The sequence below is a fragment of the Engystomops pustulosus genome, chromosome 4 (genome assembly GCF_040894005.1).
Source record: "Engystomops pustulosus chromosome 4, aEngPut4.maternal, whole genome shotgun sequence".
Lineage (NCBI taxonomy): Eukaryota > Metazoa > Chordata > Amphibia > Anura > Leptodactylidae > Engystomops > Engystomops pustulosus.
In genome coordinates this window covers 195,377,298-195,401,020 of record NC_092414.1, presented here as the reverse complement: position 1 = coordinate 195,401,020, position 23,723 = coordinate 195,377,298, and the positions used below count along the sequence as shown (strand labels likewise).

At 43.7% G+C, this 23,723-nt stretch overlaps 1 protein-coding gene across 3 annotated transcripts in view; it reads left to right on the top strand.

Moving 5' to 3' along the window:
- The first annotated feature begins 523 nt into the window (after nucleotides 1-523).
- DDHD2 (DDHD domain containing 2) overlaps nucleotides 524-23,723 on the top strand; it is a 31,684-nt gene continuing 8,484 nt past the window's right edge. The window contains exons 1-14 of one of the 3 annotated variants that reach the window (XM_072149252.1): nucleotides 530-661; nucleotides 8,771-8,883; nucleotides 13,184-13,379; nucleotides 14,767-14,957; nucleotides 15,587-15,676; nucleotides 16,926-17,046; nucleotides 17,434-17,523; nucleotides 18,203-18,344; nucleotides 19,291-19,499; nucleotides 21,260-21,330; nucleotides 21,897-22,019; nucleotides 22,113-22,208; nucleotides 23,066-23,185; nucleotides 23,432-23,587. In XM_072149252.1, the coding sequence (XP_072005353.1) occupies nucleotides 13,187-13,379; nucleotides 14,767-14,957; nucleotides 15,587-15,676; nucleotides 16,926-17,046; nucleotides 17,434-17,523; nucleotides 18,203-18,344; nucleotides 19,291-19,499; nucleotides 21,260-21,330; nucleotides 21,897-22,019; nucleotides 22,113-22,208; nucleotides 23,066-23,185; nucleotides 23,432-23,587 (1,602 nt within the window). In that variant the 5' untranslated portion in view covers nucleotides 530-661; nucleotides 8,771-8,883; nucleotides 13,184-13,186. Of the gene's footprint in view, nucleotides 662-8,770; nucleotides 9,152-13,183; nucleotides 13,380-14,766; nucleotides 14,958-15,586; nucleotides 15,677-16,925; nucleotides 17,047-17,433; nucleotides 17,524-18,202; nucleotides 18,345-19,290; nucleotides 19,500-21,259; nucleotides 21,331-21,896; nucleotides 22,020-22,112; nucleotides 22,209-23,065; nucleotides 23,186-23,431; nucleotides 23,588-23,723 lie in introns of all 3 variants that reach the window. The other 2 variants (XM_072149250.1, XM_072149251.1) reach the window with 2 other exon arrangements.

Below are 23,723 nucleotides of genomic sequence, written 5' to 3'. Positions count from 1 at the left end.
AATACTGTACTGTTTACCTGTGTTAACGCATGCATTAACCCCTTAACGCAGGGTATTTTCGCTCATTTCTCGCTCTCCACCTTCAAAAATCCATAACTTTTTACGATGCGTTTTGTAAACGGAAATGTTAACAGTGATGTAATTAGGCAAATCACCTCTCCTCAGCTGTTGCATATGCGTATCAAACGCAATGAAAACGCAGGTCAAAATGCAACGTGTGAAAGCGCCCTCATGTGACAAGGTGGTGGGGAGGTTATCACCCAGAATTTCATAACTCTGACTGAAAAACCAACGCCTCAACCTTTACTCTGCCCACATTTCAGTATTTTTAGGGCGTATTATGAAGGATGACATCGGAAGAAATCAGTTCTTTTGGTTTTAAAGTCCTGAAGATAATTTTAGACCTTCAGGTAAATGAATAAACGTCATATCAATGGTAAGCGACGCTTTCCCTCCCTCAGAAGAATTTTGGCGCGCTTTAAACGAGCTAGTAATGGGCCGATCGCTTCAACTCTCGCGAGAAGTCGCCGCCTCGCGGGGCAGAGATCACGTGCCGCTCAGCGCGTCACCCAGAACGGGAGATCGTCACATGACCGCAGCCAAGGGAGGGGGCGGGGCTTAGAGGAAGAAGGTTCTGAGCGAACATGGCGTCCTACTAGTGGTAAGTGTATGGTACAGTGTCCCGTTATGTCTGCCGGCACAGGGCGCCCCCTAGGGGCTGGGCTTACAGTAATGCATAGAGGTCTCCAGAAATATATAGATGACATTACTTGCATAGACATATGACGTGCTGTCTAATCTATTAGCACAGGCCATTGCAGAAGTATTAAACCCCCCTAAGAAAATCTACCTAAAGTCACAGTACGTACAGCTGATGCATTATGCCTTTATAAATAAAGCTTAAAAGAAAAAAAATAATGGACTTGCATAAATATCCCCCCTCCCATTTACTTCATACAGAGCCGGTGTAGTAAATGGTGGGCCGACACCTAGACAAACACGTTCAACCCCTTTAAATCCTATGTCAGTGCTGGGTTTAAAGGGATGTTTTTTTTATTATGATCAATAAGATATCCTGTTACTTATTGCTATGAGATCTACATGACGACCCGTGCAATAAAGGATGGCAAAGAGGGGCTAACGGACCCCCCTTCCGCCAATCACACAGGTCCCAGCGGGTGGACCTCATGCAGTCAGACAAAAAAAGTCAAATGTTGCAATGGTTTGGGGTTCAAGGGAACCTATCAGCAGTTATTGGTCTAATAAACCACTGGCAGTACAGTGTCCAGCAGATTAACATCTTAGGTTTCATTCACATGAACGTAAGGGGGACCTATATGCAACTGCATATTGGCCCCCATTGACGTCTATGGCGTCTGGTCACCATGCGATGAGAACACCTTGTCTCAGCGCACCGTGACTGTGCACAGCCAAATAAAGGAAGATGTCCTATATTTCTTATATATATATATTATATATAGAGAGTGCTCACCCCTCTCCAGTGCTCGGCTGTATGTTTGCCTGAGCCCTTAAAGTAATGGAACGTACCCTTTTAAATCCATTTTTGGGCCGTTTTTTAAACAGTCCGTTAAAAAACACATTAATTATCTTAATCAACATGGGTTTTCAAAAAACGCATATGAGTTTTTTTTTAAAGGACTGCTTAAAAACGGCCCAAAAACTGGTTCAAAACGCCATGTGTGCCGCCGGCCTTAGGGTGATGTCAAACTTGGCGTTTTGAACCCGTTTTTGGTCCGTTTTTAAGCAGTCCGTTAAAAAAAACTCATGCGTTTTTGACAGGTTTTACCAATTATCTTAATTAAAAATGGTAAAAAACGCATGCGTTTTTTAACGGACTGCTTAAAAATTTACCAAAAACGGGTTCAAAACGCCATGTGTGGCATTACCCTTACAGACCAGGGTGGGGGCATCTTCCAGAAAATCTATTTTGAAATGAGGTGTAAATTGGTTGTATAAAGTTGGAGATCTCTGCACTGAAGTCCAGCTCTCCCTGTTGCAGAAGGCCCCCCCTCTTCACTGTGATCGCTGGTCCTGAGCGGCCCTTCTGAAGTCTGGTGGATGATGTCCATCACAGCAGAGCTGACCAGTGTTCAGATGAGAGCTTAAAGGGAACCTGTCATCAGACATTAAGCTAATAAACCACTAGCAGTATGTTGTCGAGCAGATGAGCAGCTTCTAGATGATGTTTCTTTCATGGTCTGATGTGGTGTCATCATCCAGAAAATCAACTTTGAAGTGAGATGTAAACTGGTTTATGAAGTCAAGGAGGCGGAGAGTTTAACACTGAAGTCAAGCTATCCCTGGCATAGAACATCCCCTTCATTGTTATTGATGGTCCTGCGTCCTGGGACATCATTGACCAGATCTCCTGAAGTCCAATGCATGATGTCACTCAAATGGGAGGAGGTGTTCAGAGGCAGGGAGAGCTTGACTTTAGTGTTAAACTCTCCACCTCCCTGACTTGATACAACCAATTACCATCTCACTTCAGAGTTGATTTTCTGGATGATGCCACCACACTGGACCATGAAAGAAAAACATTATCCAGAAACTTCTCAGCTGCTTGAAAACATACTGGTAGTGGTTTATTAGACCAATTTCTGATGACAGGTTCCCTTCAGTACGGAACTCTCCACCCCCCTAGACGGGTTGGCTCCTGCTCACAATGTATGGCATGTTTTTTTTCCCCTCAGTTACATTCTTTTATGGGGTTAAATACTTTTGCAATGACTGAGGATATAAAATCTGATCTGTTTTAATTGATGTCATTTCCCAATATGTAAAAAAAAAAAAAAAAAAAAAGACTCCCTCAGCTGTGATAAAAATACCAGACCTTCAGTCGTCCTCCTCTGTCAGGACGTCTCTTCAGCTGCTTCTTATAGTTGGTCATAGAAGCTTTAATATAGGGGAACCCATCTTAAACACCTGTTTGCAGCGCCCCTGATATCAGGAGGTAAGGATTTCTGTTATTGTGGGGTATTGGGGGGTGCAACTTAATATCCCCCAGAACCAAAACCATTTCCCACTGATCTCCTGCTTGGACAAACCCTGTAATGGAAGCAGGATTGTTGTCACCCAGCTTTCCTGGAGGCAGATCTTGATTTGCTCCTGCACTTTTGTAATAGAACAGACACTGGGCCAGTCATATCCTCTCTACCACGTCATTTCCATATATGTCTATAGGACTGCTGAGGATCACCAAACACTGCATGGAAGTATCCTAGAGACTCCTGAAGGTACTAGAAATCAGTGTTTTCATAAACCTATGGGGTCCCTGCAGTTGCACCCCCAAACCCATACACAGCGTAACACCAATCCATAATTTCTGGCCTCCTTGTCCTCGCATCTCCCAGCCAGGAGGTAACACATGAGGACGTCGCCCTCATGGGGATTATTACCCGGCATGCTGAAGATTATATAGTGTAAAATACTGTATATCTGCATCCACAACTAGGGGGAGCTCACTGCATACTCTCTTATTAGTGAGTACAGTGAGTAGCATGTGTGCACTAAGCTCCCCCTGCTGGAGAACATATATAATAGGTGAACAGCTCAGTCAGGAAGATTCTGCAACCTTTTTATATTAATAATTCTCCATTTTTGGAGAGTTGTGTGAGCGAAGGCGCAGGGAGGAGTTGTGTGAGCGAAGGCGCAGGGAGGAGTAGTGTGAGCGAATGGAGCAGGGAGGAGTAGTGTGAGCGAATGGAGCAGGGAGGAGTAGTGTGAGCGAATGGAGCAGGGAGGAGTAGTGTGAGCGAATGGAGCAGGGAGGAGTAGTGTGAGCGAATGGAGCAGGGAGGAGTAGTGTGAGCGAATGGAGCAGGGAGGAGTAGTGTGAGCGAATGGAGCAGGGAGGAGTTGTGTGAGCGAATGGAGCAGGGAGGAGTTGTGTGAGCGAATGGAGCAGGGAGGAGTTGTGTGAGCGAATGGAGCAGGGAGGAGTTGTGTGAGCGAATGGAGCAGGGAGGAGTTGTGTGAGCGAATGGAGCAGGGAGGAGTTGTGTGAGCGAATGGAGCAGGGAGGAGTTGTGTGAGCGAATGGAGCAGGGAGGAGTTGTGTGAGCGAATGGAGCAGGGAGGAGTTGTGTGAGCGAATGGAGCAGGGAGGAGTTGTGTGAGCGAATGGAGCAGGGAGGAGTTGTGTGAGCGAATGGAGCAGGGAGGAGTTGTGTGAGCGAATGGAGCAGGGAGGAGTTGTGTGAGCGAATGGAGCAGGGAGGAGTTGTGTGAGCGAATGGAGCAGGGAGGAGTTGTGTGAGCGAATGGAGCAGGGAGGAGTTGTGTGAGCGAATGGAGCAGGGAGGAGTTGTGTGAGCGAATGGAGCAGGGAGGAGTTGTGTGAGCGAATGGAGCAGGGAGGAGTTGTGTGAGCGAATGGAGCAGGGAGGAGTTGTGTGAGCGAATGGAGCAGGGAGGAGCTGTGAGAGTGCAGGAAGAACCTGTCTGTAGTGAAAATGAGGTCTCTGGTGACCGCTTATCCCAGATACAGGTAACATGGCTGTTCTTCTGTCATCTTCAGAATGAGTCGCTCATTACCAGTCCACTCATGGTCTTTTCGCTTTATGTGTCATTATTTATCCTCCATATTTCCATTCTTAAATGAAGGAGGCCTAAGGTTACATTCACATAGGGCAGTAATGGTGCAGTATAATTCCAGACTCTACAACCCCTGACCATGAGAAAATAGTCACAAGTTACATAGAATTACACAATTTAGTTATATAAAAAAGTGCCGCCATATGTCATACGCCTGGATTAGATCCTGGAAGATGAGCCAAGTCCCTAGAATGTGCTTCTGTTTGCTACCCGTGTGTGACCCCCGGCTTGTTCCGGACTCTGATTTGCTCTGCCCTCCCTGGTATCTGACCCTGGCTTGTTTCACAAACCTGTGCTGTCTGCCACAACCCTCTAGCGGTCTCTGGATTCTGATTGAACGCTGCCTGCCTTGACTACAGAATGACACTGACTACCCGCCTTTGCCTGTTGGGCCAGCTGCTGTCTATACTGGGACCACTGCAAGAGGTAGCAGCCTTGCAATTTTTGAAAGGGTGAATACCGGAGAGGTCCAGGGATAACATCCTCAGTGGTCCACAGCCAAAGCAGTTATATAGCACAGTGGGTCCACAACCCTCTGCTTGTTACAGTACACATAGATAACCCATGCTTGGTCAGTGCACAGTTCTGGACCCATTTTGGATAACCACTTGGCTACATTAATGCTGTGTATCGGGAGATAGTACGCCTGCGCGGGTCTGTTCCGCCCACAAGGGGAAATGTTTGTGGGGGCGGCTCTGCAGAGGTTACTCAGGGTTGTGGCGTAGCCTTCGCATCAGGAGCTTGCAAGTAGCAGCTGCAGCTAATTTACACATATATATAAAATTTAAGTTTTAAAACCAAAATGCTGCATTCCAGAAAATAACGCTAGAGGGTTGAGGCAGACATGGGGAATCTACCTCTGAATCTACTAAGATACCGTGTATACTCAAGTATTAGCTGAGTTTTTCAGCACAAAAATTGTACTGAAAAAATGTAACTCAGCTTATACTTGCGTCTATAAAAAAAAATTACACTGTACTCACCTTTCCAACGCTCCCCACAGGTCCTCTTCTTGCTTCTGATGCTCAGCTGCCTCTTCTGGTCCTCCGGCTTGTTCGCCTCCTCTTTGTATGTACTGGCTGAGCACGAGGACCTGAAGAGGGGCACCGGAGCATCAGAAGCAAGAAGAGGACCTACGGCGGTTGTCTGAAGGGTGAGAACAGTGTTAATACAAGGGGGGAAGGGGGCATGGGCAGGTTATATACTACTGGGGGCTGGCAGGCTTTATGCTACAGGGGGCTACGGATTATTGTGTAAGTGTGCTTGGTGTACAATACTGCGTCCATGTGCTAGATTTAATCCAAGATTAATCGCTTGGAAAAATAATATTATTAGCAATAGATTTTCCCAAGTTTATGGTAAATCCACAAGATGGGTCCGCTCATCGCTATTGTTGAAGTTGCTGTGTTAGACAGCTAGGTTAGATAGTTTTTCCTTGTCTCATCCCGTGAAACGTATTTGCACATTCACCTAATAAAAGTGATCCAAACAATGGGTGCAGATGGCGGTTTGATGGTTGTAAGGATTAAAGCCTAGACCATCATCTTTGGTCCCTATTGTAGCTTGAACGCCTAAAAATGTCAATGATAGAAAGTCATCAGGCATTACGGCATGTTGTGTATAGGGACTGTACACCCACAGACTGGTCAGTCCACCCATGCTGACGCATTTCTGCCACCAAAAGCATCTACAGAAGACATGTGACCATCACAAGTGGACCATAGAGCAATGAAAGGTGGTGGTCTAATGGCCTGTTCCGTGTGTGGGTATGTTGCTGGCCAGGTGAAGAAGATGAGATGAGAAGAAGATGAGCTGTTCACGGAAGTAGTTAGCATGCTACACAGAAATTGTTCCGAAAGAGATTGAGGAACATGACAAAGAGTTCAAGGGGATGACTTGGCCTTATTATTATCTAAATCTCAATCTAATCGAGCATCCGTCAGAGATACCGAAGTCCAATTAATGGCTGCACCTCACAGTTTACACAAGTTAAAGAATCTGCTGCGAAATTCCTCATGCCAGATACTGCAGGACTCGTTCAGAGGGATTCTTGTGAAATTCTGAGACTGAGACCGAAATTCCAAAAGTCATGTACCCCCGGCCTTCGGCCAGTTGTACACAAGTAAGTTTGTTTTGCCTAACTCTCTCCATGTTTACGAGGGATTTACTGGCTTGAACATAGAAATGCTGAACTAAGCTTGGCATTACGCTTCGGTTAAACAGTTCTGTGTTCTGGAAAGTAAATCACGCAGATGCACGGAGCGAGTTTATGTACAGTGATGGGGATCCTGGATGGGGCACTCTACTATTGCCCATTAAACTGTATACTGATTTCCGGTATCTTTGGATACCCAGGCACTGCTATTTGTCATGAAGGAAAAACCCATCCAATCGGTAACATTGTGGACTGCTCTCCTCGTCCAAATTTACACAAAAAAATTAGAGGCTAGTATATATGTAAAGAAAATATATAAAGAAAAAAAAAATTTAAGTTACTTGAACTTAGTTGAGAGTCTGTAAGGCTGCCGTCCACAAAAACTATAATAGTTTAATCTTCAAATTTTACAAATTCTTTAAAATTATGCCAAATTTGTAAAATTATTGTACACAAAGCTTCCCCAAATCTAGATAATCCAATTCCATTTTCTGACCGGACATGGTGAATATTTCCTATAGTTCCTGAATTGTCCCAAATGCAGAACGTGAAAGCCACAAATCTTCAATTTTTTACATTTTCTAAATTTAGACATTTGTATTGTATGATAAGTGATTTTCTAAAGCAGGGAATCCAATTTGTTTAATGCATTTACAAGATAATTTTGGACAAGCAGATCCAAAAGTTTCCCATTGCGATTGTGAACATATACCAAGTGGTGGACCAATACTTTGGAATTTTCTTGTACCCTTCTTCTGTTTAGAGCTCCTTTCTCCAATTGCATAAGATCTGGTCTAAAATGAAAGCTGCTTGAGGAATATACCCTGGATGAATCTTTTATTTTCATAGTTTTCTGTAAAGTCAGACTGGAAGGACTTACAACATGTTCATTTTGTGGAGAGTAGACTTTGTGCAGATGTTTGTGGTCACAACATTCTGTGCAGTCATTATATAACTGGTACATTGCACCCTGCAACCTCATATACATATAAGACAATGTAGATGGGTCACTTATGGATGGCCTGCTCGTAGGACCAGAAGAACTTCCATCTGTTACGGCCTTCGACAACACTGTGTATCATAAAACAATGGGTGCCGATGGCGGTTTGATGGTTGTGCGGATTAAAGCCTTGACCATCAACTTTGATCCCTATTGTAGCTTGAACACCTAAAAATGTCAATGCTGGCAATGATAGAAAGTCATCAGGCATTACGGCATGTTGTGTATAGGGACTGTACAACCACAGACTGGTCAGTCCACCCATGCTGACGCCTTTCTGCCACCAAAAGCAACTACAGAGGACATCACAAGTGGACCATATACATATAAGACAATGTAGATGGGGCACTTATGGATGGCCTACTCGTAGGACCAGAAGAACTTCCATCTGTTACGCTCTTCGACAATACTGTGTATCATAAATCTTCTATGACATCTTGTACATCCATGAATCTCCATTCCTTAAAAAAAAAAAAAACTTTGCCATTCTTGACTTCTCTCAAAACCTTTCTTAGGTATTTTTGACCCAAAAATATAACCTTGCAGATAAGTTTCCTAGCCATGTGAGAATTATTAACAATCTTTACTTTGAAAGCCACTACTTTTGCCAGTTTGTTTTTGTCAATGTACAAGTTGCAGGATATCTTCCAATCCTCGTAGAAAAAGAGACTGCCATCACACAAAACATCTTATCATGTATGCTCACTTTTGGTCCATAACCGTACCTTGATAACATCACAGATGAAACCTGCCTACCTTCATAGTGTACATTTTGCCTATGGAATTATTATTTTTAGCCAAAACATGGCAGTTTTTACATTGTGGTTACAGTATCCTAGAAGGTATGAGCACCTTAAACAAAATGTAGACCATGCTCTTTATCTAGAAATCAACTCATGTTCCTCCAAAGGATCAGGTGAGATGGTTTTATTTTAGACGTTTCTAGAACGATAGAATAGTCCCCATTGTTGTGTAATTAAAGTTTGTTTAACTTGTAGATGGGTTCCCTCGGGTACACCTCCATGGCGGTCAACTAAAGCAACATGAAGACCAAGCAGCTTTCTCAAGATGTGCGGGAAAGAGTTGTAGAACTTCACAAAGCTGGAGAAGGGTATAAAAAAATTTCAAAGGCATTGACTCTCCATGCAAGCACAGTGCGCAGTATCATTATAAAATGGAAGACTCACCACACTACTGAGACTCTGCCCAGATCAGGTCGCCCTCCTAAGCTGTGCAGTCAAGTACGCAGGAAATTAGTTGAGGATGTCACACTTCAACCACTGACGACGTTGAAAGACCTTCAGAACTCTGCATCTCAGATGGGAGTCCATGTTCACACATCAACAATATGTCGTTCCTTACACAAAGGCCGGATATTTGTGGGTTATTTTATTTTTTAATTGCTGTTTACTCCGCTTTCGTATTTTTCGACAATCTCTTGCCTTTCAAGTGAAGATGGGGAAGCAGATCTGTGTTAAGTTGACCATTCCCGTTAGACTAGCCTAGTTCAGCTCTCTTTCTAATGGACTGGTCATGATTATAATGGGGTCTGGTCAGCTTTTTTTCTGGTGTCTATAATTTCCCCATTCACTATTTCACTCAAGATTTTTGAGTAACTTAAAGGCTTATAAAAGAGCCTGCAACATGGATATGAACATAGCCTAAATTGTAAGAAATTTTTACATTTCAACCAGAATTAAATTTCAATTTATTTAGCGGATTTCACAAATAGCATAAAAGCTAAATTAAATGAAATAATAAGTAGAGGCCTCTGGGGTAAGCGGCAAAAGATTCCAGGAAGTGGAGACCTGCGGGGTAACCGATAGGACTTCCCAAGAAGTCGAGACCAGTGGGGTAACCGGTAGGACTTCCCAAGAAGTAGAGACCTGTGGGGTAACTGGTAGGACTTCCCAAGAAGTAGAGACCTGTGGGGTAACTGGTAAGACTTCCCAAGAAGTAGAGACCTGTGGGGTAACTGGTAAGACTTCCCAAGAAGTAGAGACCTGTGGGGTAACTGGTAAGACTTCCCAGGAAGCAGAGACCTGTGGGGTAACTGGTAAGACTTCCCAAGAAGCAGAGACCTGTGGGGTAACTGGTAAGACTTCCCAGGAAGCAGAGACCTGTGGGGTAACTGGTAAGACTTCCCAGGAAGCAGAGACCTGTGGGGTAACTGGTAAGACTTCCCAGGAAGCAGAGACCTGTGGGGTAACTGGTAAGACTTCCCAGGAAGCAGAGACCTGTGGGGTAACTGGTAAGACTTCCCAGGAAGCAGAGACCTGTGGGGTAACTGGTAAGACTTCCCAGGAATCAGAGACCTGTGAGTAAGTCAGTCAGAGGTAGAGACCTATTGTGTAACCAATAAGCATTCCTAAAAAGTAGAGGCCTGTGGGGTCACCAGTAAGTGTTCCCAGGAAGCAGAGACCTGTGGGATAATCAATAAGAATTTTCAGGAAGTATAGGGTAACCTGTTGGAGTTCACGGGAAATAGAGAGCTGTAGGATTTGTAAAGTATTAGTTCATCTTATATTGTTTTGCCATTATGACAACTACTTTATTGCTATTTCTTTATTAATCTACGACCTGCCAGTAAAGGAGGATGGCCACTTTTAGACACATCATGTACATTATGTCTGAGGTTGTCTTGATTTAAAAATTTCTTGAGAAAGTTGGCCCTCAACTTGCCTAATCTTCATGTTAAATTGAGGTAAGATGCCACCTGAAGTATCAGAATGCAGATTTACTTGGGAAAAGGTGAGCAGTCAGGTGAACGTGCACGGAATGAGAAGGACTAGCTCAAAGATTTTAGGTTGACAGCTTTTCAAGGTGTATGAGCACCTTAAGATGATAACAAATTATTTGCACAAACCTGATTTCTCACTGTAAGCCAACTCTAGTTTCAGTAAAAAGATAATAAGGTAAATTTTGGATTTTTTACATTTTTGACATCTTGTGCAGTCTTTAAGTTTTGAAGATTGCAAAATCTTTAATCTTGTGCATTTGTGTAAAACCTTTAATTTCATATTTTTAATTGCTTAGAAGACCTATACTATCTATATATTCATATTTGGTCAAGATTGAAAGAAAAGCTACCTAGAGTGTCCATGTCTGTGAAAAACCACACGTCACACCGACATGCCAATGCAGTCAACGTAATGCTTTATTTGATTGCTTAATTTGTACCTTCGTGATACTACAGGGAAACTGCACCCATTCCCCTAGACATTACAATGGATCATTGGACATGGCAGCAGTGTTGGTCAGCTTATTTTTGGTGGAGCTTTTCCACAGAAGTGGAGATTGAGTGGTATTCCCCAGATAACAACTGACCATTTACCTGTATTTAACCTGTTCCTTGGCCTTCGTACAGGCAGTTATGGACCTTAGGTGTAAGATTAATCTTCTAAATTGAGAATATCAGACTTTTCATGACCTAAATAAAAGGGTTTTTCCCCATTTAACCCCCATGGTGCCGAGGCCGGAGTAAGAAATAAGAAAACGCTTGCTTCCACTTCTCTGGTTCCCTCGTCACTCCAATATTTTCGGTTTTGAGCGATCTCTGACTGGAAGTTCCTGGGAGGGTCACGGGACCCGCTTCATCCAGTGCGTGACTTCCTTTTACCAGGGGGCAACAAAGGAAGTGAAGTCACCTTGTTAAAGTAAGCTATGTCCCGTTTCCAAAGAGGTCAGTCATTGGATAATGGTGGTACCATGACCCCTGGAACTTCCAGTTGGGTGCAGGCCAGAAACCAATGCAGTTGGAAATAATTTTCTACCCCTCAACCTTTCCCAAATAATCAACATTTGTTTCAGCACACAGTAGGCCCTTTATCATAAGCTGGATGGTACTGTACTGGAGCAGTAAGTTATAGCCAGCAGAAAAAAAAAACTGAGCCAAAATCAGTGGTATACCACCTATTAAGAGTTTTGGACTTGGTGAAGCAGGTGAAAGGGTCTCTGCTTCAATTATCATAGGTTAGTCATAATCTTTGTCTACCCTATACAATCTTGTACTGTCTAAATGCTAAAGACTGCACGTTTGCCGTATCGCTTGCCGTACAGCCAGTCCAAAAAATTTACGCCCCTCGCTACCAGCCGTGGCTATGATTGGCCTCCCTCCCGGCCAATCATAGCCATGCTAAGTAAGTAGGGCTGTTCAGGCAGCCGAACCCTGATGCGAACAACATGTCTGCTCATCTTTATTTATGACCTTTGACTTTATGGAATGTTCCTGCTTGAGAAATAATTTATATATCCTATGAAAATTCTATACAATCCCAACACTCTGTAGAGAATGTTCTCTCCCAACCCACCGGATGAGATGAACACTGGACACTACATCCTGACCGAGAATAAATAGTTTCCATAACTATCACATAGAGCTCAATAGACAATTTGCAGACACTAATCTATGGATCTGCATTTTGCTAATAAATCGGTAACAAAACCACACCTCCTTGTCTATGCATTTATTTATAGAGGTGTAGGCTGCAGTAGTACATTTTTCTAAAGTTTTGCACCAAATAAATGCTACGCTAGAATTTTAGTGCAAGCATCTTGCTTCATGTGGACCATTGTCTGCGGGATACTTACTACTGTCCTGTGCTCTTGTTGGCCTAAAAGGCTACAAACTGCTGTGGGAGCAGTAAATTGGACTAGGCTGTTGGTAAGGGGTGCCGGGAGCTTTGTGGGTCAAATTTTTTTACTTTCTGTAAAGTGACCACAATGGGTTGTTGGATTTAAGGGAATTTCAGGACTTGGGGCTATATGGCCTATCCTTTAAAGGGCATCTACCACCCGCATGAAGGACTGTATGCAAATGAGCCTGAGAGGCTCCATAGGTATTACTGGAGCCTGGAGCCCCTCGGGCTCATTGGCATACAATCTTTCATCCTTATGGTAGATGCCCTTTAAGTTATGCCATCAGTATGAGTTCTTGTTCCCTGCTTCGTTATAAACACTGTGTAATACTCAAATTCCCCTGTGAAGGCGCTGCAAGGATTAAACACCAGGATTCCCTACAAATAGTAATTTGGATCTAACAGTGGTGATAGTTTGTGATCTATGAGCAACATAAGGATTGTCCATAGCAGCAAAGTCCATAATGAGTACATGGATTCAATACATCACTTCCCTAGTTCTTACCTGACCTTGATGTACAGGTTTTCTAGTTTTTTTGGACACACTTTTAGTTAGTCAAGACCTCCCATTGACAATAGCTCAGTCAACACTTCAACAAAAGTGTAGCCGGCCCCACCAAGCTCCTCCTGCAGAGAAGTCTTCCAGCTAGTCTTACCTAACACCTCGTAAGGAGGGAACAAAGTCTTCTCAGATAGTGGAAGTTACGCTACCTGTGTGTGAGTGTATAACACATTCTCAGCTATTTGACTCTGGTTTCTTTACTCCCACCATAGTACATGTCGTCAGACGGTAAACTGGAGTCCTCTCCACTAATCTTGTACCCGGTCTCCACCGACACCATGGAGACTACAATGTGCTACGAAGCCGTGGTGCCTCACTGGTTCTATGCCAGGACACAGGACGGCAGAGACATCTGGAACCCCTTCAGCAAGGAGGACTCTGACAAACTGGAGGCTGCGTTCTGCTCCGGTGAGTACGCGAGATGACATCATCCACCGATGACATCATCCACATGATTCAAGTAGAGATTTCATACAAGTGTATAGCTTTCTATGTTTCAGTTCCTCGCCACTTCATTGAATGTTTGCTGTCATATACAATTTCGGGGAGTGACTATTGATCTTTCAGTGGGTACACTATTGATCTTTTCCCCCATGCTATGATCATGACTAATACTAGTAATTGGTTCTGACTACTTATCAACAAATGATGAGGAGATATTTGGCCAATGGAAGTCATCTGTGGTTACATGAGGGTCCATTCACAGCATTCTCTGGATATGATGTAATCCTTACGCGGTGACAGCGGAGTAATGGGATTTCCATACATGAGAAGTAATCTTGTTAAGAGTGGAGTGATAGCCTTTAATACTCTAGAAGTTAATCCGCTCGTAGACAATTGATTGGTGATTACCAGATCAGTCGACAGTCTAATGGGCATCCCTAGAATGTGGGGGTGTATATGTGACCTGCTTGATCCTATGCACATTGTACCCCCCGCACCCCCCCCACCCACATCATCATAATAATAATAATTACTTTATTTCTAATATGCAGTTATCCTTTGACCACCCATAATGCACACGTAAAAAAGGGATGATTGTGAATCGCTCACAATGTTGCATGTCTGATCTAAGGGGGTCGTCTGTCCTCTTATGTTTTTTTTCATGCCAATGACCTATTCTCTAGAAAAGTCATCGGGATGAGGCTAAATAAGGGTCCAGACCCAACACTGATGAGCTCTTACGGTGGCCTCACCGATATAATAGACAGACTAAGAAGGCACCATCCGTTGTAATGCCACTTCCATTCACGTGTCTCCATCCATTGTATATATTCCGGCTTGTTGGTTGTTTCAGCACCTGTGCAGTGCAGGGTCCAGGTTTTGGAACCAAATCAATCTCGTAAACTTTGTGCACCATGTAAACTGTAACTACTGCACCAAGATGACAGTGGATGACGAGAAAACCCAGTATGTGACCAGGTCCAACCATCACCTGTTACTTCTCTGCTTCTTTGCAAATCTATTTCTGAGCCCTGCAGAAGCATGTGATCAAGTTAGTATTATTCATACGTAGCATGTGATATTTATTTATACCTGAGGAGACTTTCATGACGCCTACTCCCTGAGAAATCACACCTCCATAAGGCAGGTTGGGAGAAAGCAGCTTAACACAGACAGTCATCTGAACTCTGAACTTGCAGGTCCACAAGCAAACACACTATAATAGTGCCAGTATGTCATCCACATCGCTGCCTGGTCCTGTCATGTGTCCATGGTAATTCTAATGCTTTATATGTGAGATCTGTTTCAGTGCATATTTTATAACACTTCTGTCTTGTTCTACCTTTCCCAGGAGTAAATCCAAACAGTATTGTGGTACCAGTGTGTGGCGGCCGATATGACGTCTACCTGGGAAGTCGCAGGTGCCTGTCCGTGTACTGGGATGAAGAGGACTCCGTCGTGCAGAGATGTTCCTGGTTCTACAAAGGAGATAAGGACAGCCGATATATCCCGTATCCAGAGAACTTCAGTGAGATATTAGAGGTCATCTCCTATTCTTATATGTATTATACTGTATCGCTTAATGAGATTCTATGGCCCAGTTCACACCTGTGTTTGGACCTCCTCTTTTATTCTCTGTCACTAAAACAATAATATTTGGGCAGGGAACTATGATCCATATGCAGGCCACATTTTTGGTATGGGCCCTAAGAGAAACCTTCAAGTGTTATGGCAAGGGATCAGGGGAACCCATTAAGGTTCGGGTTTGCGTACCAAACCCAAATGCTCATTTGCATTGATCGCGGGTCTTGTGATTTTAATGTTGGCAATGGGAGCAACAATCCTCAAAAAAATGAGCTGGAACAACAAGTGACTTTAGTCCCAGTTCACACTTGCTTTCAGTGTTCTATTTTAGTTCTATGTTCTATTTTAGAATTATGTAACGGAACCTAAAAACGGCCATTCCTATTTATTTTTGTCTGCTATAAAATAATAGAAGTCTTAAAGGAACCCGCCAAACGCATCCTCTAAGAAGAGGTTCTTCAGCAGCTGCAGCATGTATTCTGCTGTATTGTGTCTCAGATTGTACTTAAAGTAACAATACAGAAACTGCAGACCTGCTGTATGTTGTATTCTGAGCCTGATTTTTTTTCCCCCCCATATTTTCCCAGGATGCCTATATGCAGGCAGTAACCCAAAATGAGTGGAAGAAGAGACTGGAATCCCCATCCAGAGACCTTATCATTCTACATAACCCCAAGGTGATTGGAGGAGAACATTTGTATGCGGCCCCTTCCTCGCAGTGCTATAAATGTGTGTACGCAGTCACCAAATAGACCTCTGCTATGTCCCTGCTTTATTTTTCTTATGCATCGGAAATACATTACTGCTTTCATATAGAAACAGCGCCACACTTATCAACAGGTTGCACGTGGTATTGCAGCTGAACTGAGTCGTGCATCGCATTGGCCCACACTAGAGTTGGTGCAAGTGGAGACAGAATTTGGTCACACTGGAAACGGAAATCTGCATAAAAAGTGAAGCCTCTAGCCAAATTTACCAATGGGTTTGGAGCAGCTGACACCGTGAAAAATCTGGGACAGTTTTTGAAATTTTTAAGAAATCTGCCCCATTAAGTTGTCCTTGAAAACTTGCCAAAACCCTCTGCAAAATAGCACGTCATGCCAGATACAACCTATACACCAGAGGGGCGCTGTTTCTATTGGACAATCGCACCCATATTTCACCCTACTCACTTTTTTCTCCTATAAACAGCACCCGCCCTGTGCTCAACTTGTAGGTAACATTACAGTTCAACTCCATTCACTTCATTGTGTTTTAGCTGCAATACCAAACTCAACTCATGGACAGGAGAGGCGCTGTTTATTGTATTTTTTTATCCTGGGAACTCCTATAACTCTCAGTATGTGGCTACCTCTCAGACTAGAGTATATAGTTAGATTGAAGCATGACATGTAATTGCTAAAATCTCTCATGCAGCTTATAGGGAATCTGTCGACAGATTTGGCCACAGAAAGCTACAGACTGCTTGGTAGCTTACCCAGAGATCTGTGTAAGCACAGCTGTGTATTAGTAGCAGCAGTAACATGAGTCTATATTCCATGATTGTAGCTGGACTTGCAGCACTGAGACACACTGGTGTGTGAGATGCTGTGCTCCTGCAGAGCCCCTCCCCCCTGAGTAACTGTTGCAGTATTCAAACAGAAGCTGCTACAGGAGAGGGGAGGGGCTTTACAGCAGTACATTGAAGAGATCCCAAATACCTGTGCACCTCAGTGCTCCATGTCCAGCTACAATCCTGAAATATAAATCCTTGTTTCACAGCAACACACACAAAGGTATTATTACACAAATCTCTATGGTAGCTACCTAGCATTGTCTGCAGCTTTCTATTGTCAAGTCTGCTGACAGATTCCCTTTATGTCCTAATATAATATTTATATATGTAAAGATTATATGTAACGTTCCTGTTTTGTTATTTTTTTAAAGCTGATGGTTCACTACCAGCCAACAGGGTTGACAGATGAATGGGGGGCCACTCCTACTGAGCAGGGGCGGCCACGGACTGTAAAGAGAGGGGTCGAAAATATCTCAGTGGAGATACCTCAAGGTGAGAAGACACATGGATTTGAAGTGTAAATTCCACAAATATTATCTTCATATGCAAATGAGGCTGCAAATAATTCCAGGACATGTAACACATCATGCACTGCCTTCATCATGGGCATCCTCCGTGTAATCTCTCCAGGGCAGCTGCACCCGCAGTATTACTGGGAGGATGCGCACAATGGGAAGTCATCAGTGTATGAAATGGGATGGCAGGAAGGTGCTCATGCTGCCAGGGACTGATCTGATCATATCCAAAACTTGGAAAAAAAAGTTTAGTAATACTTTTGTAGGAGCAGTTGTACCCTGCGCCTGTATGGCACAAACAGAAGGAAAGTCCCAGCAGATTCTGATTTGTCTCCCTTTGATCACTGTAACTTTTTTGTCCCAGGTGAACCGGAGCAGATCGATCACTTGGTCTTCATGGTGCACGGTATCGGTCCTGCTTGTGACTTACAGTTTCGGAGTATTGTGCAATGTGGTAAGTGCCTCCGGTGGACCGTTAGAAGCAGCAAGGATTTACCTCTTCATCAGGGGCGTAACTAGGAGACTTCTGCATGGAGCGTGTTTATACAGTCACACACATCTGTACAGAGCAAATACACATCCATACATTTATACACTCGTACACACATAGGGGGAGATTTATCATATGCTGGCGTATGATAGCGGCCACACCTTCCCTCTTTGTGCCGGATACATCAAGAGGCTTTAGGCCTCCTAATGTATCTGGCGGGAGAGTGACGTGGCCGGGAGCAAAACTACAGCCGGTCAGACCTGGCGTACTTTTGCGTAAAAACCATGGAATGAAAGTATGCTGGTTTTGCAAAAGAACGCAGGCACATGGCTGGATTGCCCCATGGCCGCCCCATCAACTGGTGGCCGTGTCCCTCCTCCGACCGTCCACTCCCCCGATATTTCTTATGTTAGCTGTCGGTCCTGCTGTGTTCTGTCAATGATGTGCGCTTTTCTATACATATTATGCTGTACAATGAACAGTTTAATGTGTACTTAAAGTTGCACATCCTCCATTCTTTAGTGTGTTGGGCCCCCTGACGCTGCGGGCCCCATAGCAGCTGCTATAGCTGCACCCCAATAGTTACTTCGCTGCTCTCCATCAGCGGCGGTGCACCTGATGTCAATGATTTTCTTTTCTCCAGTGAATGATTTCCGTCTTGTGTCCTTGAACCTACTTCACGCCCACTTTAAGAAGTCACTGGACGGAGGACAGATTGGACGGGTTGAGTTCCTTCCTGTGAACTGGCACAGCGCTCTGCATGCCGATGCCACCGGAGTGGACAAGTATGTGAACAGCTACAGGTCATGGGTATCACAAGGGGTCTTCTGAAAAATGGGGGACAGCATGGTACAGCAATTACACTTCACTGCCTGCTAGGTGGCCCGTGTTCAGGACCCACATCTCTTGGCCATTAGTGATAAGCTGTGAATAGCATCTCTCTCTGGAGGACATGTCTTATAAACGGTGTAAGGCTACATTCACACTGCCGTACAGGGGACGTATATACGTCCCCATAGGCGGCAATGGGTGTGCTACGGTACAGCGGGCACACATCGTGTCAATGTAGCCTAACACTGTGTAATTCTTCATTTCCCTTGTGGTGGCGCTGGATTCAACACTTACTACTAAATTTCCTCATAGATCACAGCCGATTACAGCAGGGGGACACGTTATGATCCCCAGACTTACCCCTATTAAGTTATAATAGTGGAGGACCATAAGGTTACCTGCAGATTTTACGAGCAGATTTTGGTGGAAAATCCACATCCCTAATTAATATAAAAGTGAATGATCTGGAAGAAATCATGCATTTTTGTTCAATCCTAAAAATGAAATAATGATCATGTCACTTTGTATGTGCGTCCTCAGGGATTTTTGCATCATTTTTTAAAAAAAATTTTTTTACAAAGATTTGCAAAGCCATTATGCAGATTTGATGCAAATTTTTAGCTTGAAATGTCATCAGATGAAACCAAACTGGTAAAATGGCCTCAAAAATGCACGTAAAAAAGTGCATTTTATTTTCATGCAGATTTTCCTCATGACAATTCGCTATGTGTGCAGACAGCCTTAGGCTACAGAGCAACTTAGAAACTTGCATATAAAAGGGTTTTCTGGGGGTTAAAAAACATGGCTGATTTGTTGTGCTGGTATTGCAGCTCAGGTGTATAGAGATGGAGCTGAAAATATCTGTCTAACTTTTATTGTAATAGTAATATTTTCTTCTAGAGACATCCAGAGGATTACACTGCCCAGCATCTGTCGCCTCCGGCAGTTCACAAACGAGACGTTACTGGACCTGTTCTTCTACAACAGCCCGACATACTGCCAAACCATCGTGGACACTGTGTGTGGGGAGATGCATCGCATCTACAGGCTCTTCTTGGAGAGGAACCCCACATTCAAAGGGCGCGTCTCAGTCACAGGACACAGTCTTGGTAGGTTGTAGAGTTTTACAATTTACAGAGGTTTCCTATTGCCTAAGTGAACACTATGCAATAAGAGACCATGACCACAGAGTGGCGCTGTTTTTACAGAAGGAAATGTCCTTCTAGTGTAGTATCAGTATAATGTAGAGGGTCTGTATGAATCTAATATGCTCTAGATGTACATTGGCCATTCTCACATTGTCTTATCTGTCTGTACATCCAATTCAATGAGGGCAGGTAAGGATTGGTGGAGCATGGAGTCAGCTATGACCAATGATCATTTGGCTGACAGGTCTCTTGTGTGTATGTCCAATATAATGGGTTTCCCAGGATCACCAAATTTAGTTTTTTTAGTATTGGTAAAAATAAGGAAGAACCTATACTGACAATGGCACAGAATACAGAGGCTTTATGTTGTCACATTGTAATGCAGCCTAATACAGAACGCAGGTTATAACTGGTGCAAGCACTGTCACCGCTGAGCCTCTGTATAACAACAGAGACTGGCAGCGAGAAGAAGTTGAAGTTCTTTGTTATTTTTACACTCATCTTTGCAATTGGTGACCCCAGATAAACCCTAACAGAGTATTGCATGTAATTGGACAGCTGCCCACAAGAGCTTACACTCTTATCAGACTCCGCCTGTTACAGCATTGTGGATGAAGTGAGTCACAATGTGCTGAAGGCAGAGCTTGTGTGACCTGGCACGATGACAGCGCTATCATGTTGATCTTTGTCTGTTATGTGAATAGATGTAATTCCCCATTGTGTGTGTGTAGTTTCCTTAGGGCAACATGACGTTACAATCGCCAGTTTTCTTTTCCTTGGTGAAGAAATATAGGACAGCACGGCAGCTCAGTGGTTAGCATTACAGCCTTACAGCGCTGGGGTCCTGGGTTCAAGCCCCAGGGTCAAGATCTGCAAAGAGTTTGTATGTTCTCTCTGTGTTTGCATGGGTTTCCTCCGGGTCCTCCGGTTTCCTCCCACACTCCAAAACATACTGGTAGGTTGATTAGATTGTGAGCCCCATTGGGGACAGGGCCTGGTGTGGTAAGCTCTGTGCTTAAACACACTAAATGCCAATTGGGCTGTATGGAAAGCACTGAGACTTAAACATCAGTTTACTAAGAAGTTCCTGAGGAACTATTCTCCTCAGAACCTTTATTATAACTCTATACGCCGCGCTTGCAGCAATATATACAGTTATAAAAATGATATTTCGTCACCCGAGCAACTCGTCTTATTTTTTGATTTGCCTTGAGGTACTCCGGCTACGTCACCTAGACTGATTAGCATAATTTTTAAAACTGTATATTGCTGTAATCCTAAAAGAAGTCCTGAGGAACTTCTTTGTAGGACACGTCTGCCATCAGTAAAAATGATGGTAGAAGTCCTTTAACACCTTAACTTTCCACGCCATACGGGCTGAGCCCTCTTCATACAGAGATGGGGTTCTGTTATTGAAAGAGGACAATGGGGACACAGGGGAGAGCGGAACCCCAACATGTGTCTTCTTCCGGGGGCTTCTAGGCTTCTTACCCCAGGAAGAAGCATTGGAGTGAAACACATGTCAGGGTTTTGCTCTCCTCCGCATTCCCATTGCTATTGGAAAACTGGAATTGTATGTATCCATTGTCCTCTTTCTATGATAGTACTATTGACTATATATGTAATAATAGGAGGTTGTAACCTTGTTTGAATGGCTGTGGAAGTTTTACCACCATTAGTAAACTCGCATAGTAACACTGGATTCTGTGTCTCCTCTGCAGGATCTCTTATTCTCTTCGATCTACTCACCAACCAGGTGGATCCCACAGGAAGCCCTGCTCACAAAGCAAAGGTGAAATGTCATGTACTCTGTGTATTTCCAGTAAATAGATTTGGGGAGTCCTCTAATGAGTGTATCATTTGTGTTACATTCAGACAGGGTTGTGGGGGGGTTACCTGAGGTTTGGTAAGGAGGTAGACGGGAGTATTATGGGATCCTGGCCGATAGATCTGTGAACCTCCACACGCGGCTTGTACCCCTGCCTCGCCCTGCACATCTGCCCAGGACAAAATGATTTCAGGCCCAGTATTGGTCCAAGACCTGTGATCCAATCAGTATGAAGCAGCAGTGTGCAAGTCAGAGAAGACTTGCCCATATTTAAAGGGCATTTCTATGCTTTGATATGACATGAATACATGCTAGGTGTGGGCGCATACTCAGCCACTCTGCATGCCAGTCACTGGCCGCACTGAAGATTGGAGTCAGTCCTGTGGATTTATAATGAGAACCAAAGCTGGGGATATAGCTTTAAAGGGGTTGTCCAGAAGGTGAAAAACATGGCTGCTTTCTTCCAAAAACAGGATCACACCCGACCATGGTTTATGCCGGTATTGTAACTCTTCCTTCTTTTGGCGCAGGCCTCTGTACAGGGATCAGAATCTCGGACAAACAAGAAATCGCTAAAAGACGTCTTGAAAGAGCTGGAGGTAGAAGACCTGGGTGCGGTGTTTGAGCGGGAAATGATGGATATAGACGGCTTGGTGAGTCTGACTCTTCCTATGTGGAAGCCGTGGTGTTACCGTGATGTTTCAGATCCTGTAGAACTTATGTTTTGTGCTGCACGTGTCCTATAGGTTTTGTGCTCCGAGCAAGACTTGAAGAATCTGGGGATTCCTTTGGGACCAAGAAAAAAAATAATTGAGTATATAAAACACAGAACACATCTTCAGGTGAGAAAAAATGTATCTATTTTTCTCATTTGAATAAGATGTGTATATATACCTGTTGGACTAAGGCGGCTTTAGAAAATTCTTCATAAAACTACAAGGACATTGAGGAAAGTTGGAAAAAGGGCAAAAACTGAAAGGTCCACATTGGTAAAGACATCCCAGGGGTAGGAGCCTTACACATAAGAAAGCTGCCCACTTAGTGCTTGTTTGGCCAACAGCTATCCCGCCTGATCCCCACTCATACATGCACGCTCAGCTCAGCTAGCCGTTTGTGTGTCCTTATTTGTTAAAGGTAAAGCTGATAATAGCAAAGTCAAGATGCCCAACATGGTTGACCTGTCCTGCTGAAAATGGCAGTTTAGGACAACCAATCATCTCATGTGTATGACCAGCTTTAAGGAGTTGGACCAACTTTGATTTTTAACCTCCAAACATAGCATAGGGGATAATAATCTAAGACTGTTGGGACCCCCAATAATCCCAAGAACGGAAAATGGGGGCCCGTTGTCAGTAGTTGAATGAAGTGGTAGTGTGTGCATGCATCCTGCCATCCTATTTAGTTTAATGGGAGCGCCGAAAACTGCTGAACCCAGCAAGCTGGTATCTTTGGCACTCCACTTCACTGTCTATGTAAGTGCTGAAAATACCCGAGAGCTGAGAGCATTATGGCTTGCCACTGATGATGGCCATCCTAAAGTCAGGCCTTGTTTAAATTTTTAGATCTTGGCTCTTCTGTAAAAGAGAATTGTCACCTCCCTTACAGTAAGAGAGACACAAGCTCCACTTGCATCTCTGTAGTAGTGAGCACTATAAACTAATACAAAACTCCAAAATGAGTCCTTACTTTTTATTTTTAGGACACTAACTGCCCACCTATGGAGACCTCTCCTAACCCTGAGCTAACGCCACCTCCGCTCACCTCCGGCACCACCTTCAATATGGTCAATTATGAATACTTTGATGTAGGCATTGGACAGGTAAGAGGCCGTCACTCAGTTCTTCACCTGATTTATTTCATTAATAATATGAGGCAGGTTGTAAGCTTGGAAGGACATGGCTGCTGCCTACGCTGTGCCGGTCCAGATAGCAATGGCGGACAAACGCCACCTGATCTATTCAGGGCTTATATAAATACATGTAAATTACTACTTTTTAAATGTTACCCAATTACCAAATAGCCCTGTCTGCATCCATGTGTAAAGAGATTGTTCCCTGTTTTCCAGGTCCGAATCAATTACCCACAACTCACTTTCCACCCAGAGATCTTCTTTGCCTGGGGTTCCCCTATCGGGATGTTTCTGACTGTGCGCGGTTTAAAGCGGATTGACCCCAAGTATCAGTTCCCCACATGTAAACGCTTCTTCAATATCTACCACCCTGTAAGTAGAAGGCAGTTCTTTCCTTTGTTCCACCTGTCCCTGTATTTTCCATATCACATTTGTACCGAAGTGAAATAATCTGTATATTGACATTTTCGAATTATCCATATAATAATGTTTGTTCTAATTAATATTT